The 16,799-nt window shown below is 40.4% G+C and overlaps 1 protein-coding gene across 1 annotated transcript in view; it reads left to right on the top strand.

Annotated features, from left to right (window-relative positions):
• The first annotated feature begins 7,042 nt into the window (after positions 1 to 7,042).
• Positions 7,043 to 16,799, top strand: part of NAMPT (nicotinamide phosphoribosyltransferase) — a 38,098-nt gene continuing 28,341 nt past the window's right edge. Inside the window, exons 1-2 of the mRNA XM_032484208.1 lie at positions 7,043 to 7,440; positions 15,525 to 15,681. Of these exons, the coding sequence (XP_032340099.1) occupies positions 7,384 to 7,440; positions 15,525 to 15,681 (214 nt within the window). The 5' untranslated portion in view covers positions 7,043 to 7,383. The remainder of the gene's footprint in view (positions 7,441 to 15,524; positions 15,682 to 16,799) is intronic.

Here is a 16,799-nt window from a genome sequence, read left to right as displayed (position 1 = left end):
ATAAAAATAGACGCACGCAAAACAAAACCCCACTTTCTCTTCTTACTTCTGCATGTTTTTGTGTGAGGTCAGGATACTTAGAACTGTAGCAGTCATCTGGTGACTTGGGTGACAAAGACATTTCTTCAATACATTGAGGATAACAGGGGGGGGAAAGAAAGAAAAGAGCCAAAAATCCTGATGTTTTTGAATCACTGAACCCACCCTAGAAAAACCTACCCCAAGACTGTCTGTTGTAGCTGAAATTAAACTGCTATTCCTTAAGCCACCTTGAACGGCAGCTGTATCATGTGCAACAAAAAGTGTCCTATCTGACAAAAGTGAGGGGAGATCTTTTTATTAAAACAGCGTTACTATTTCAGCATCCCCTGGATAAGCCCTTGAAAAGTTGTTCTAAGCATCTGAAATGAGAGGACTGTGAAAGCCAGAATTCATTTTAAAGGAGTATTATGAGCTGTAATCACCGGTGGGCCAATCACCTTGCTCAGCACTACAGTTTTACAGAAGGTCAAAGCTACCATTTGAGAACAACTGCAGGACATGTGGCTGCAGGAGGATGACAATTAGGCTAGAAGAGGCTACCATGCTTCAGAGCCCAGAGCGGAGAGAATGCCTCCAAAATCCAAGTGTGATCAGTGCATTGAAATGAGTCTCTTAGAAACCTTGGGAAGGGAGGAGCTGGGATAATTTGGAAGCGGAAGAGAAGACTGTAAATGCTAAACCATTTTTTTTTGTTTCCCATAATGCTGGTGTGACCTGGAGAAACAAAAGGAAATCTAGAACGATGACTTACTATACGAGTGTCTATTATATTGTAGGTGTGGTTCAACAGAATAGAACGTTTAAAAAGCCTTGGCAAGAGCCATAGGCTTTAATGAAATTGGGTTACTTTAATTAAATAGTATAAAGAGATATGCTGCTCAGATTTCAGGGTAGTGACTCCTGTTCACTCTTACTGAGCCTGGATGAATTTGAATTTGAAGAGCAGATCAATTTCCTTATATGCACCTTATAGTGTGAAATATTTGTGGGGAATTCAGTCCATGTGCAAACTCCAGAATTCTGAATTTCAGAGCAGGCCACAATGAAAAATTAAGAAAAGCTCTTTGGGACTGATAGCTGGCCCCAGGATAGTATGATTAACTGATTAGCACCCCTGGACAAAGATAGGATTCAAATGTTCCCCAGCCTCTGATTAACAACTGTAAGTGAATGGGAAATTCACTGCTGGGGGAAAAAAGAGGTAACTAGCCCAGGTTCGGATAAATTTTAAGATAACAGGTAGTTTCTTCCTGTTCCATGGCAGATGGAACTTTGAAATAACAGATGCAGACTTCCTTCGGAGAAAATGCTCTCACTTTGGTGTCAGAGGGAAAAACAGGAGGCATAGTGATTACATGAAGAGAGGAAGACTTTTTTGTTCTCACTGGTGTTACTAAGCAGTATCTGTGAAATATAACCTCTGGGTCTTCCAGCTTCCATGGCCAAAGTGTCACTGCCACACAGACTGAGGAAAGACAGTAGAGATGGGAGGTGCAGGCATTTTTCCAGAAGGATATTGTGACCACTGGAAAAAGGACATTTGTCTTTTTTTGGTCTTGTTTGAAGATGGGAGGGATTGAATTATGTTTGTATGCCAAGGAGAAGTCAGCAGAAAGGGGGCTTTGAAGGTTCAGAAGAGAGAAGGGATGATGACTAATGGAACGGGACCCAAGGAGATGGAGGGGATCCAGAGCACAGGTGAGAGATTTACCTGGGGCTGCAGGAGAGGCACCTCTTTCCCTGCGCATGGAGGACTTTATCTCTCAGGATAGACCTGGTTATGCTGTGGTAACAACCTCCAAAATCATTACAGTTTACAGCAAGAAAGGTTGATTTCTCACTCACACTACATGTCCAGTGTCAGTCAGCTCTGATCAGTTTTGTGTCACCTATATTTCAGGGTTTAGGCTCAGGGTTCAACTCACATTTGAAACACTGCAGTCTTGGTGGCAGAAAGAGAGAGAATGGCGACCGTGCCTGAGTCCTTAAAGCTCGTGCAGGAAGTGATGCACATCAGTGCAGTCCACGTGGCGTGGCTAAGGCAACTCCCGTGGTCACCCCTGAGTTCGACAGAACAGGGACCTGGAAGAGGGGCTATGAATACGTGTGAACAGTACAATAGAGAGGCTCTGAATATGGGCAAGCGATACAGTCTACTGCAAGGCCCATCCCGCTTTTGTTGGTGATAGAAATAGCTCCATTCATTCAGTTAGTATTTCCTAAGCTGCTGCTATTTGCCTGGCATGACACTTGGCTCTGAGACTAGGCCTCTAAATAAGACAGACCTCTGCTATCACAGCCGATGTAGTTTAAGGAGTTCCAACTGATGGCCTTGGTTTTTCTTACTGACATGGAGGACTCTGGCATCTGCTAAGAGGGAGGGAGTCTCTGTGGGTAAGGAGTTTGAGGAGGTAAACATTTCAAAAAACTGCTGAGCAAAATGGGAAAGAATGCTGAATGGGGAAATAAAAGAATTGCCAGGCAGCACCACATCGTCCCGCTCTGGATGGCAGATTCCTGGCTGTGTGATGTCTCCGATCAGTGCTCAGCAGCCTGGCCACTCTAAGAGCAAAAAAGATGAGGTCTGAGGACCAGCTAGGAGATAAGGGAGCCAGCGCTGATGTGGACAATAGGAAGGAAGGAGGCTAGGACCAGATGAGGAGGAAAGTAAAGTCACGTGGGCAATTGCTGGGCTGCAGAAAAAGGTCTTGAGAGCTGAGGTTGTGAGGAGACTGAATGAACTAGAAAGGCAGGATATAATGACCAGAGAATGTAAGGCTGCAATTTTAAGATTTCACAGGTGGAGCAGTTCTTGGTACAGAAAAAGGCCAGGGTGTGGACACTGGGTGGGGGCTGATCTTTATTCAGTCCTTGATTGTTCCTCAGTTGTTCTTGCACTTAAAGGTCATATCCACACACAATCTGATCTTGATTTCATAATCCAACACTGAATATACCAGGGGTAATGAATTAACTACCTATAATGCTTTGGTTCCCCCCGCTTCAGATCCCAGTCACTTCATAGCTGCTTTGGAAGGATGGAGGATAAATATGACATTTCTTTTTGAAGTCTCCAATGCTTCTTTGTACATGACTATGTCTATACTAGGTGTTTATACATTCCTATTAAACTGAATCATATTAGGATTGATTCCTTTTCCTGCTTCCTCCTCCGTAGCAGGAAACTCCTGTTGACATTGGGTTTCTTAAAATGCTCAGCAACTTCAACAGCTATCCTTTTTCTGAGGAGAGCAAAATGGTGCTTATCTCCAAATCATTTCAAGATGAGAACAATAAGAAATGGAAACATAAGAAAACAGAATGGGAAGAGAGGGAAGAAATATGTCAAATGATTTCAAGAAAACCAGTCTTTAGTTTTATTGAGATATAATCTATACACAATAAAATGCAGCAATTTTAAGTATAGAATTCAAGTAATTCTAGCATATGTATTTAGTTGTATAATCACTACTACATATATTATTTCCTTTACCCCCAAAAGTTTCCTCATTCCCCCTTGCAGTCAATCTGCCTCCCTAAATTCCAGCCTCTGACGATCATGGATCTGTTTTCTTTCCGTATAGTTTTGCCTTTCTGGAATTTCACATAAATGAAATCATACAGTATGTAGTCTATCATGCTTAGCTTCTTCAAGAAAACGAGTCTTTGGGATTGGGTATAGCTCAGTGGTAGAGCACATGCTTAGCAAGCACGAAGTCCTGGGTCCTAGTACCTCCGTTAAAACACACCCCCCGCCCCCTGCAAAAAACCAGTCTTGTGTTGAGGGTATGAAAGCAGCTTATAGGTTAGGAAAAGCAAGGGAAATAATAAGGTTCACCAGTCTAAGTGCCCATCTGAGCAACTTCATTCTAAGTAAAAATTCCCAAGAAAATAAATGTTTTATGTGCTACTTATATTTTTCTAAAACTCATTAAAAGTAATAATTGAAGTTAAAAATGTTTATCTGAGTACCACTGATATATATCCCATATTACCAGTAGTGATAAGCAAACCTCTCTTAGGAAAACACCACATGAAAAGATCTGGACAATCTTTTATTATTCTAACAATCTCATTCTCTCAGTCTCTAATGTTGGCCCTTGAGTCAAAGTGACCATCAGCAAAATTTATAATAATGACACCCAAATCCCCACACACAGCATCATGACATGCACACATTAACCTTACTTTGCCCAGACAAATAGTTGGTTAGGAGGGTGTAGCACAGACCACAAGGACACCACAGAATGTGTGCAAGAACATTTTGTAACGGGACGTCTATGAGCAGCCCATGCGTGTGTGCTCATTATTCCTGTATGTGGGTTACACTTATTCTATCACTTGTGTACTTTCAAACTAAGACTCAGTAGCTTTCCCTGCGTCTGTGTATTTAGAGAACCCAGCAAATTGAGTCATTAAAGAGTGCTTAGGGGTTGGCAGCCCTGATAATCAGATTCCTGAAGATCCATGTCTTTCTGTAGATGAGGCTTTGTCCTTGGGAAATTAGAAGTCTGGGGAGTCCCCAAAGTGCCGTGGAAGTTTGAATAGGAAAAAGGTTTAATTGAAAAGGTTTTTTTTTTGTATTTGTCTTTGTGGCAACTGTTGCTGCTTGCTAAGACTAGAGAAAGTTAGGAAGGGTGACAGACAGAGCCGCTGTTAGGAGTTTCAGGTGGGTGAGTCCCACACCTTCTTCTCTAGTGTTTTTACTGCGGTGAACTCAGGTCTGATTGGAATATCTGAGGCAACTTTGAAATACAAAAGTGTACCGAAGGCTGTCTGGAAGGATGTGTGGAAATAGGAGTGGTGGAGTAACACCCACTTTGATCAAACATACACGTCTCAGACCTTTCATAGCGCTCTGAGGGAAATCAACAAGGAGCTGGATGCCAAAGTCACCCTGCCTGACTGGCTATGTGGTGGGCATGGCAGATTAATCCAGGGCTTTGGATAAAGTGGGAGGCCCATTGAGTCTTTGTGTTAGTCATTATTTGTCATGTTGTGGGGACCTATGAGACAGTTTCTCAGATCTTTTTTTTACATGCTACAGATAAACATACTCAGTGGTAGCTGTTAAATTGTCTTTCAAGGGAGGCCATTTCAAAATGAAATCTTGACTCTCTGGTGACAATTTCATAGTTCAAAAACCTGATTAATTCAAAATTGGTCCTGCTAAACCATGTAGTTGCATACAATGGTGGGCCTGATTCTATCTTAGGCAAATAGTGATTTTTCTATTGGTAACACGACTTCATTTCCCTCTTGTCCTCTGGAGACTGCTGTGAGGGTTTAAGTTGCTAATGTGAGTGCAGGCCTTTATGACTATCTCTGCCTTTAACAGGCAATGTCAGTGTAGTATTAAAAATTTTATTTGCACTGATATTAAGCCTTTTCACCTTAAAATTGTAAATTCAACTCGAAGATGGCAAGTTCAATTTTATTCTGCTTAAAAAAATGCTACCATAAACAAAGCCCACTTTGTTATCAGAATCCTATTTTTTTCCCTGCATAAAGCAGCATAGAACAATGTCAGTTATGCATACATGGATTCCAGGAAGCTAAGCAAAAAGCATTTGCCATTTAAGTAAAGTAGGTTATGAAATTTTACATGAAGACAAAAAGCACCAAATTAGGAGACAAAAAGGGTCAATTTTTTTTCTTTGAATTGTACTGCTTGAACTAATAAAATCGCTCCCAATAAATTTTTAAAAATATTTTAATTATTTAAATATTTTAAAAGTAATTTTACCCAGGAAACACAGATAAGGTCAACCAAAAAAGCCCCGTTTGTCTTAAACCTTGTTGCTGAAAATAATTCTAGAAATAGTATTATTTACTACCTTGGTGAGTGCCGCTTCTTTAATGTTTGCCTGCTCTGAATCTATCTATGGACGGAGGCGATTGTCAAGCATCTGTACTGACTCCAAGAAATTGAACTAAAGTGGCTTATAGTTGAAAAGGTCTCAGTTTTCTTGTGATGTCTCTTAATTCCTGCCTCCCACCCCCATAAAATGAAACTTCCGCTTACTTGAAGCGCAATTTATAAAGTTCCTGTACCAGTTAATTAAACCGCCTTTTCCCAGCTGCTTGTATCTTCTAAAACCTAAATCTTAAAATTAAAAAAAAAAAAAGCTATTGACCATGGGGACAAAGGGAATGTTAGTATTATGCAAAAATACAACCTCGTAGGAGAGCTGCGCAAATGGATGATCTGCATTTCGTTGAAGTCATGTGACGTCGTTTCACTTGTTTTTTTCTTTCCAGATTGCCAACCCGTTTCCCAAAGACTGATTGATTAACACAGTGATATGAATCAGTATCGCACTCTGTCAAAGACCTGGCCCGTTGTCATTTACTTCTCAGCAATTTTTAGACTCAACTAGGTCTTGTTCTCTCATTAATTGTGAGGACTGAACTAACTCAACCCCCGACTTTGGGCGCAGGCTCTTTTCTCGGGGGAAGCCAAAACATCCCTCAAAGGAGCAAAGAGCTCAGCTACAGAGCCCGAGGAAAGCGGAGTCGATGCGTCAGATTAAAGGGGACCCTCCGACCTTATTCCTAACCGCAGCTCTTCAGATTTTAAAGAGAGTTAGGAGGACCAGGAGGGACACCACAGATGGAGGCGAAAGGCTCGATCCTTAATCCAAGCCGGAGACAAAGGTGAGTAGCTGCGCGAGGGGGCCAGGAAGACGGGCAGAGGGAGGCTCCTCGGCCCCCAGCCGAGTGGCGTGACTTCTGGAGGACTCAGAAAACGGGCCAGGACTGGGTAGGATAGGAAGGTGCCAGCGGGGCGGGCGAACCGGCAAATCGCAGGAGTGGCAAGGCTGGGAACGCCCCCTCCCGGCCACGCCCCGCTGCGCCGGGCCGGGAAACGAAAGCCAAGCGGGCGCCGGGGTCACGGGCCGGTGCGGCCCAGCAGCCTCTGGCTTCCCGGGGTGGGCGTCTCTGCGAAATAGCGCGTGCCTCACGTCCTCCCCGCCCAGCCCCGCCCCCTGCGCTCTGCGCACGCGCGGCCGCGCCCCGCCCCTCGCGTCCCCACCGGGGTGATGGGCCGGGGGCGGGGAGCCGGGGTGAGGAGGCCGCTGGAGTCCCTAGCCTGCGAGCGCGCGAGCCGCCGCCGCCACCGCCGCCGCCGCTCCACCACTGCCACCACCCCCGCCGCGTCACGGCTCCCGGGCCCGCCCTTCTTTGGCCACTCCTCCCCTCTCCGTTTCCCCCTCCTTTCCCCCTCCCCCTCCGACCGAGCGGTGACTTAAGCAACGGAGCGCGGTGAAGCCCATTTTTCTCGTCCTCGCAGCCGCGCCGGGCAGCCCGCGGCGCGCGGCCCCCACGCTCCGGCTCGAGATGAATGCTGCGGCAGAAGCCGAGTTCAACATCCTCCTGGCCACCGACTCGTACAAGGTAGAGGCTCGGGGCGGAGGCAGGTGCCCGAGGAAAAGAGGGCGCGTCGGGCACGAGCGCGAGGCTGCGGGGCGGGGGGCGGCCGGTCGGGGTCGTGGCGCGAGGCGGCCCCGAGGGAAGGCGCGGGCGGCGGCGGCGGCGGCGGCGGCTTGGGGCAGGTGAGGCTGGCGCCGCAGTGGGGAAGAGGTAGATGGAGGAGGGATGGAGGGATGGACGGCAGGAGGCGGGGCCTGGGGGCGCGTGGTGGGGGGGCGCGGCGTGGAGCTGAGGCGGGCCCGAGGCGATGCCTCCTGCCCTCGGGTGTTGCGGCCGCCCGGGGCTCCGGGCTCGGGGCGGCTCAGCGGGCCCGCGGCCGGGTGGCTGGGGCGTCACTGGCCGAGCGCACGCCTTCGCCAGGAGCGCGGCCTTTTGGCCCGGGGCCGGGTTGCGCAGGGCGGGCCTGAGTGAGGGCTCGTCAGAGGAGTGGGTCAGTTAAGTAACGGCCCCTGGGGTTCCGCGGTGGATAGAGGGAGCGGGGTTTGAGAAGTCGGGTTTCCCCGCTGGGCTGAGTCGGGTGCGCTCACCCCTTACTGGGCAGGTACGCCCCTTCCCCAGGAAGGAGTGGGCAAGGTCTAGCAGGGGTGCCGGAGGGGCCAGCCACGTTCCTCTCTGCCTGTGGCTCTGAGGACACTTAGCTGTCTGCCCCTGGTAGCCCTGCTGGATTCTCCCGTCCCACTCCTTTGGGCCCCTTTTCAAACTCCTTTGCTCCTGGTACTCTCTCTTACTCCTCATCCCTAGTTGCAAAGGCCAATCTGCCCTTAACTCCGTTACGACTAGTACAGGATTTCTGTGAAAGAGAAAGTGAAACACGAGGAGTTAAATGAACTGTAGTTAATCTTGGAGAATTTGTTGAGAGAGAAGTGGCACAATATTGTGTTAATACGCTTATTAGACATTTGCATGTGTAGCTGCCCCGTTCATTTTATTTGAAACTCACACACAGTAGTAAAGAGTGATTAGAGAAAAATCTGGCAAATGTTCCTTCCCCTAGTTTCCAGAATATTTGAAGTAAACTGGACTGTACTTTGCTAATAAGCTTTGTTAGCCAAAACACCTAAAAGATGACATGTCAGACCAGAAACACCACTTAGGCAAAATAAATTTTAGTTTTCACTTGAGCTGCATGATGGTTTGCAATATAATGATAAAGCATAATGTTTTAAGTTTTTTATTTTTGTTGTGGGGTTTTGGGGGGCTTTTTGTTTTTTTTTTTTTTTTTTTTGCTTTTTAAAAAATATTCCATAAAAGTATTTCAGAGAATCCCATTTTACTTAAGTTCTATGTTGTCCTTTTCTTCCCAGCTGTTTTAAGAGTCTACTTATGTTAATGTAGATGGGTTGTTATTTAAAGTAGAATCAAGTTTCTTTAACAAGTGGTCTTTTAAATGGAATTTTAAAGTGGAGATCTACACAATTGCAAGGAGATCATAGTACTACCAGGGGTGATTTACTTATTCTCCTCCTGTGGTCCCTTAGTTCAGTCATAGTGTTTTGAGTATTTTTAATAGTGATTCAAGAGTGGTCTTATTCATAGTCTTATTCATATTCATAAGAATTTTTTCTTAACTAAATCTTTAAAATAACTTAAAATTTTCTAATGTAGTAACTTACGATTTTATTGAAATTGGGGAATGTAAACGGAGGTTGATTTGTCCAACTTTTTAAAATGACATGAAGGCTCTTTTAGTTTGTAGTTCCTCTAGCCATAATATGTAAGGAATGTAAAATTGCTTCAACATCAGTTTTCTGGGATGCTTTTTAATTAGAGTGATTACCTGAAAGTTAACTGCACTATTAGGATTTGCTTCTATTTAATAAAGTTTATTCTTTCTTGTCCTTTTTCAAGTCAGACTGATATATTTTATTTCCTTTCTAATATAAAACCTTTTTAGAAGATTTTCATCTTAGTAAGATTTCTCACTTCCTACCCCACCCCAAATCCCCTCAGGAGGATTTTATGTCAGTGATTTACAGCAGTAGAGTAGAATAGGTTTTGTGTTCCACACTCACAATTTAGTCTGTAAGTTTCATTTTCCTTACATTTTTAGTGGTCCTTACAGCTCCATTTTTGCCTTTTTGTCTTCTTCAGTGAAAAAGAGACAAATGGTAATCTTACGTCTAGAAGTTACTTGAGAATGTTACATACCTATATCCTTATCAGTACTTACATACTATTTGCCAGTTAAAGCAGGGAGTGTGTAGCTTTAGATATGTTCCTGGAAGAGAGCAGAATATTGTTTGTTTCTTTTTTCTAGAACTGAAGAAAGGGCAATTGGCTGTTTAGGCACTACAGAAAGATGTTTTGCAAGTAGATGGGGTAGTGTCCAAGTACATGACAACATACGTGGGAATTTTGTTTTTACTTGTATCCTCTCCAGGGGTTTCAGGACAGTTTGGACTAAAGGAGGGGTGTTTAAAATAAATGTTCATTTCTGTAATCTCATTTTTTTTTATGCATAAAGATGACCTAAAAAAATAGGGAAGTGTGGTAGTTTCTTCTATTTTCATCCTGGGTTCTTGTTACAAATAAAAAGGACACTTAATCTTAAGTGTTAATCATTTGTATTTTCAAAATGGCTTAAAGCAAAATAATATATTGGGTTATATTTACATAGTGCCAAACCAGCTAGGGAAAGGTGCATTTGGGCTGGCCTTAGCCGTTGCAGTGCTTAAAAAGCATTTGAAACATTTTTTGTCATTTTTTTCCCTCTTATCTCTGAGATAGCCATTGATCAGTTTCCAAATAACTGGATCATTGGAAGATTCATCTCTGTTCCATTCTTCCTTCCCCTTGTATATAGATAATATTTGTAACAAACTGTAACAGAACAGTTTTAACATTTCTGAACATTTTACCTATTAGCAGATTAAAATGGAAGATGTTGTCAATTGAGCCCTAGTTGGAAAATACAACATATCACATACAAAAGTAATCCCTAAGTAATTTACAGTTTAATCCACATCACACGTTAATTATGAAATGTGCTGTCCAGTGTGGGTTGCTTCTCACAAAGTCATTTGTAAACTGGTTGTATAGAACTCAGCACATTTTCGCCCATTAATTTAATAAATTTTGGAGGCCTATTAGGTATTGTAAAAGATAAAAGATGTCCCTTACAATCTAGGATGGGTAAAAGTTGATTTTAGAGAAGTTACAAAAGGCTGTGTAATTTATGTATGGGGATTAAGCACCAAAAGCAGCTTTAAAAAAAAAAGTTTGCTTCCTCATTAATGGCAGAATAACAAATCATAAGTTTGGGCTTTTTGGAGGGGAAGATTTGGGGAGAGATGAGAATCATGGGCAAGTTAGTCCTGCCTGAGTCTTTAGCTACCCAGTGTCTTCTCTGAGCTGTTTCTGTTTTTCATAGTTGCCTCTCTTTCACTGCTTCTTCATGGACACTTAGGTATGGTCACAGTGGCTCCCATGGCAGCCTGAGCCTTGTGAGACGTGTGATACAGCTGCACTGTGTGTGTCAGAGAGCACCTGTGCATTCTTATGATGCAATTCTTCCAGTAAGTTTTATATTATAAATTACAGGAAAAACTCAGGCAAGAGAAGTAAAATCCTATATATAAATTATGAATATACCTCATAGGAAGATTTATTTAGGTCAGTAATACATTGTATCTTGCAAAACAAGCTGGTATCTTTTTATCAGTTGATGAAATGTCTCTTAAAGGTGTGGCTAAAAAGTACAAGTTGTCAGGAACTCTTTACCAGGAGGTTTAAGGAAAGGCGGCATAATGATTATGGCTAGTTTTACGATTTCTCCTCTTCTCCAAAGTAATATAATCCAAATATCTTTAAGTTATATTTTGACGTTACTATTGCTTCAAAAGCTAAATAGCAATGGACTATTTTCTGGGGCAACAGAAGTCCAGGGCTTGAGAAATCTTAATACCGCAAGGTAGAAGAAATCAGTTGCGATTTGTGCTGTTTCTAGCACATTGTCTTTGAAAAGGCAGAGGGTCTCAGTCAATGTAAGGCTGAATGGACCCTCTTCTGAGTGCTGTTAGGTATAATATAGGGAAATTGCTTAGTCTGTGACCTTCAGTCTGTTACTCTATGTGCTGTTACATACATGTGGTGGTGGTAAGATGTTGGCTTGTGATTATTTCTTAGCAGGTGAAAATAAGATTATAAGTGTAAAAAGTAGGTTAGTAGTAGTTGCCTTTGGTCATGTGATCCCATTGTGGGAGGAAAGCTCTTGGAAAAGCACCAAGTCAACCTTATGGGAAATCTAGAGTAGCTCAGGGGAAAATTAGACTTTGCTCTCACAGAGAGATTCTATGCAACTTAAGTACTTCTATACTTCTCTTTAACTGTTATGCAAGGATATTTAACCTTGGGATTACAGTGTTTAGATCTTTATTTTTTTCATGAAGTAAATCAATCGCATAACTGTGAAATTAAGTTATATTAGAAGAACTACATTTTCCCGGGTGCCTCTGTTCTTTAATACACACATATTTATGCACTGGCGGTGCTCTGTCAGTTGCAGGAAGGCTACACCAGTTTAGGAAACATTTTTAGGGATAATGTTTGCTGAGTATGTTATGAAAAATCTGTTATTTTCTCTTCATCTTATGAATAATTTTAAATTTATTGTACAACCATTTTCTATAGTGATGAAGTCAAAGCAGTGCTGAAAAACAGTTACCATGATTTAAGAGCTCCTTTGCTGTAGTTCATTTTAATTTTGAATGTTCTGAGACTTTTTGTATTACTTAACATGTTTAAGTTCTTCATTTCTCTACTCATTCCTTCAGTGGCCTTCCCCATGTCAATAAATGGCACCATTATTCACCCAGTTGCCCCAGCCAGAAATCTGGGAGACATCCTTAATTCCTCCCCTCTTTATCCCTCAGATCTAATCTGTCAGCCTAGCTGTCCACAGATACTGAGCCAGTCTCTCACCTAACCTAGTCTTTGGCAGTAGCCTCTTAACTAAGGCTTCTGCTTCCACTCTGGTCACCCCGTAATCTGTTTCCCACCTCACTGCCAGGGTGATCCGTGTAAGATGTGAGTCAGATCATGTTTGCTCCAGCTTAAAACATACTAACAGCTTCGCATTGCACTTGACATAAGATTCAGGCTTCTGGGTAGCCGGTGAGCCTCGCATGATCTTGTCCTTGCATCTGCCTCTGACTTTACAGTGTACCTCCTCCTCCCCGTTCTCTGAGTACCAGGCACACTGGCCTTCATTCTGTTCTGTCGCTAAAGTCTAGAAATTTCCTGTCTCCTTGTCCTTTAGATCTTGCTCACCCGTCACTATCTCAGAGAAGCTTTCCTGGCCTCCTATTTAAAGTAGCCTCCCAGGCTTCGTCTAGTCCATCGTCTTTTAAATTTTCACAGCATCCTTCTGGATCTGAAATTATTTTGTTTATGTATTGTTTCTCTCTGACCTTTCAGCCCTCATTAGCCCTATGAGAATAGGGACCATGTCAGCCTATTTGCTTTCTCATCCTCACCGTCTGAAACAGTGCCTGATACACAGTAGGTACAGAGTATATATATTTGTGAATGAATGAGCTGTTTATAAAATAGCAATTTATTGATTTGAATTTCTGCTATATCCTCTCATTTTCTGGTGAAAGTTTGAAGGGGTTCAGAGTGACCAGTTTAGCAGAAAGTAAAATGAAGGGACAGTAAACCTAGCAAAACTAGAATTATCTATTGGCTATGTTCTTAGCATAAGATTTACTAAGAAGTTTTGTTTAAACTTTTTTTTCCCATTGAAACAATGTGTATATACCAACATAGATAGATCTGAATATATTATTTTTTTCTTCTATAAACATATTGGGTGTTAGTAGGTGGTTAATAGTAAGTTACGTTTCATGGTTAGTTGCCTGAGAGTTTGTCTTAGATGACTTAGATTCTGTAATTACATTCTAAAGCAATTCTCTTACATTTCTGTAAAGAAGATTCATACTTCATTTCTAATTAAGCCTAGACAATTTTGTGTTTTTAATGACATTTGTGTTCAGAGGAAGCATCCTGAATATTTAAGCAAAGGTTTTAAGTACCATAATTAAAGAACATAGGTGAAGTAAAGCTTTAAAATTATAAACATTTAATTATTGTCCAGAACTGGAACTGTATTTATATGAGGGAAAATTTTTAGTACACTTTTACACCAAGATGGAGTTAATTAGCTTAGGGATATTTCCATTCAGCTTTGACTGCCTGGTCTACTTAGAACATGAAAAGACTTTATTTGCTGTCTAATACTTTTAAATCTGATATAGAAAAAGTAAATTTATAAAGATGCACCATTAAGTACTTGGACTGTGAAGAAGGTCAGACGAAATATTGAGAGTCACAACTATGAATCTGAATTTCTTTATTCAAATTTTACTTCATCTTAATTGACTTTTCTTCCACATCAGTGCTTATTTCCACTAAAGGAGGTAGAGTTATTTAGATTATAAACTAGACATTTTCATTTTTCTGTACATCTTGGGTACATTTCTAGGTAGTGATACCTTTTTCTAATCTATTTCTTAAGTAGTTAAGGTAGTAATCATTTATTACTATAGAATCATTCGTATATATTTACATTGTTTTTGCATTTTAGTGAATTGGCTAATAGATTTAATTACTCTGGAATCTGTATTAGCTATTTCACTTAGCTACTTCTTAAATCTTCTTAAACTTGCAGTGGTATCAGACCCTGGGTTCCAACTTAAAAAAAACTGACATATGCCTCTAGGTTTTGATGAGGCCTCCGTATACCTTGTAGTATACATACCTGTTGTAGCTGAGCAAAACGAAGTTCAGGCTCTTACCTGACTTACATAATCAGACCACATATTAACAAAAAGATTCATCTCCAAGATTAAGTAGCATAAGGGTACTATTTTTTATAGAATTGCAAGTTGCTTCTGTTGGAAGGGAAACATATTTTAAATATTTGTAATTTTTTTTTTTTTGCTCTGTATTCATTTTAGAATGTTTGTGCTAAGCCACAGAGATTCTTTAGGTTAAAGCCAGGTTTTACTGGAATTGAGATTATGCAGCCAAAGAGGGAAAACATTGGTTTTCCTAAACTAGAGAACAGAGCTAAACATGAAAAATGGCTATGTTCACAGTGGTCATCCATGAAACTTGGTCTGTAAAGATTTATTTCTCCATTACCCTGATTCACCACCCTATTCTTAAGCTTTAAGGCATTATTAGTTATGTTCTTTCAAGTGGGCAAATACACATTATTCTTCCAGTTATTTTTTATTGGTAAAATGTTGTAACCATATTTAAATATAATAAAATTCAAATTATAATGAACATTTTTTTCTTAAAACAAAAACAGATAAATTTTCAACAGTGGCTCTTACCCAAATTCTTGAAAAGAAATTTGTAATAATACCTCATCATATTTTTAAATTCATTAGGATTTGATGTTGCATTGTATAGGCATTTATTCCCAATTCAGAGGTAAATTGAGAAAAAGAAAGATTACAAAATAGGATTTTTTTTCTCACTGCTGCTGCTTCTGCTGTTGCTTTCATCCAGGTTTTCCCAGAGTCACTGTGAAGACTAGAGGGGGCATTGCAGTACCTCATTGTACAGATGAAGGGAGTCATGGGAAGTCATTGCCTATTGGCTTGTCCAACGTTCTGTTTTTAGATAGTAACAGTTTCTGCTTTCAGTTCATTCTTTTGTATCATGTGTGCGCTGCTTCCCAGGCAGCTGCTTCTCTCTCCCCCGAATGAACACTGTTCCCCAAGAGCAAATTGAGATCCTTTCTTTGTATTTTTAGTCCAAGTGTCCAGTTTAGAGGCCTTGTACTTCCTTAAGTTCAGTCTGTTTGTTTATAAAATTTAATACTACTGCAGTTTTGAACTTAAGATACTGAACTATTAAAATTTACCTTAAAAAAGTATGATACTTATTTTTTATTTGTTATAGCCAGGAAAAGAAGCTGATCAATAGCAAATAAGTATAGTTTCTTTGGTTTTAAATAATTTCTGGTTTTAAATAATTTTTATTGTAATTTACATTATGTCCTGGTATTTTCCAACTCAAGTGTTTCTTTTATGTAGGTTACTCACTATAAACAATACCCACCCAACACAAGCAAAGTTTATTCCTACTTTGAATGTCGGGAGAAGAAGACAGAAAACTCCAAAATAAGGAAGGTGAAATATGAGGAAACAGTATTTTATGGGTTGCAGTACATTCTTAATAAGTACTTAAAAGGTATTACTTTTACTGATACATTTAACAGTGCTTTTAAATAGTTTGTGCTTGTCATAGTTTTTCTCCTATATTACTGTGTTCTATTATTTGAAGTAACTTTTTGAATAGTCTAATTCTGATATATATTTAATTATTTTAATTACTTGAGGGGTTCTAAAATTTGAATTTTTAGAAATCTGTTGATTTGAAAGCATTAAATCTTACAATTTGTTGTATGTGGTTGGTGTTTGACATGAGAAAGATTTTCTAAAACAAATAAGTTTGGAATCAATTTAGAAAAGTGAATCATATTCTGAGACTAATCTGGTTTGTTAGTAGACTATAGTGACTAATTCAAAATAAAGGATTTTTTATTGACCTGGGAACTCATTTTGAATTATGGTAGCAATTATATTTAGAATTATGCTTATGCTAGTCGGTTTTACCTTAAAGGCCTATTTTTCTAAACTACCTGTTACTGTGGACTTACCCTCAAATGAATTTTAAAGAAGAAAAAAATCCCCAAAATAATTTCTATGCTTATTTGAAAGTCCATTTCTAGTCTATTTTATAATGGCATTTTTGGGGAAAAAAAGAGTTCCTAAGGTTTTTATACATTTTGGAAAATTTCACTTCTAACCTTTTCAAATAAACATAATCTCAGAATTGAATACAGATAAGTTGAATTTTATGCAGATAATAACCTTTTTTTATAACCTTGGCAATTTTAAGATCAGATAGTTCAGATACATTATACTATTGAAAATCTACTTGAATATCAAAAGTGCTTCTTTGCAACAAGATTACCTAAGATATTTAAGGGAGTTTACTAGAGATCTTATGTAGAGAAAGTTACCCAAGACTGGTATCACTTTTCAGTTTCCTACAGCTTAAAAATTTTATACAGTGTTATTTGTTATTAATTATAACTAAAATATATTGGTTGTTATAGGCCGGCATTATTCTAAGTGCTTCAGTCCACTTGTCTTAATCATTTAGTTCTCACAACCACTCTGTAAATAGGCACTCTACTGTTAGCCTCATTTTACATATTAAGATAACTTAAAGTGTATTTGGGGGGGGCAAAAACTTAGGAAAAGTATGGATTATCATCCCTGAAGACATCCTTTATGATTAAA

This window comes from Camelus ferus, chromosome 7, assembly GCF_009834535.1.
Source record: "Camelus ferus isolate YT-003-E chromosome 7, BCGSAC_Cfer_1.0, whole genome shotgun sequence".
Lineage (NCBI taxonomy): Eukaryota > Metazoa > Chordata > Mammalia > Artiodactyla > Camelidae > Camelus > Camelus ferus.
This window is presented reverse-complemented; position numbering and strand designations above follow the sequence as displayed.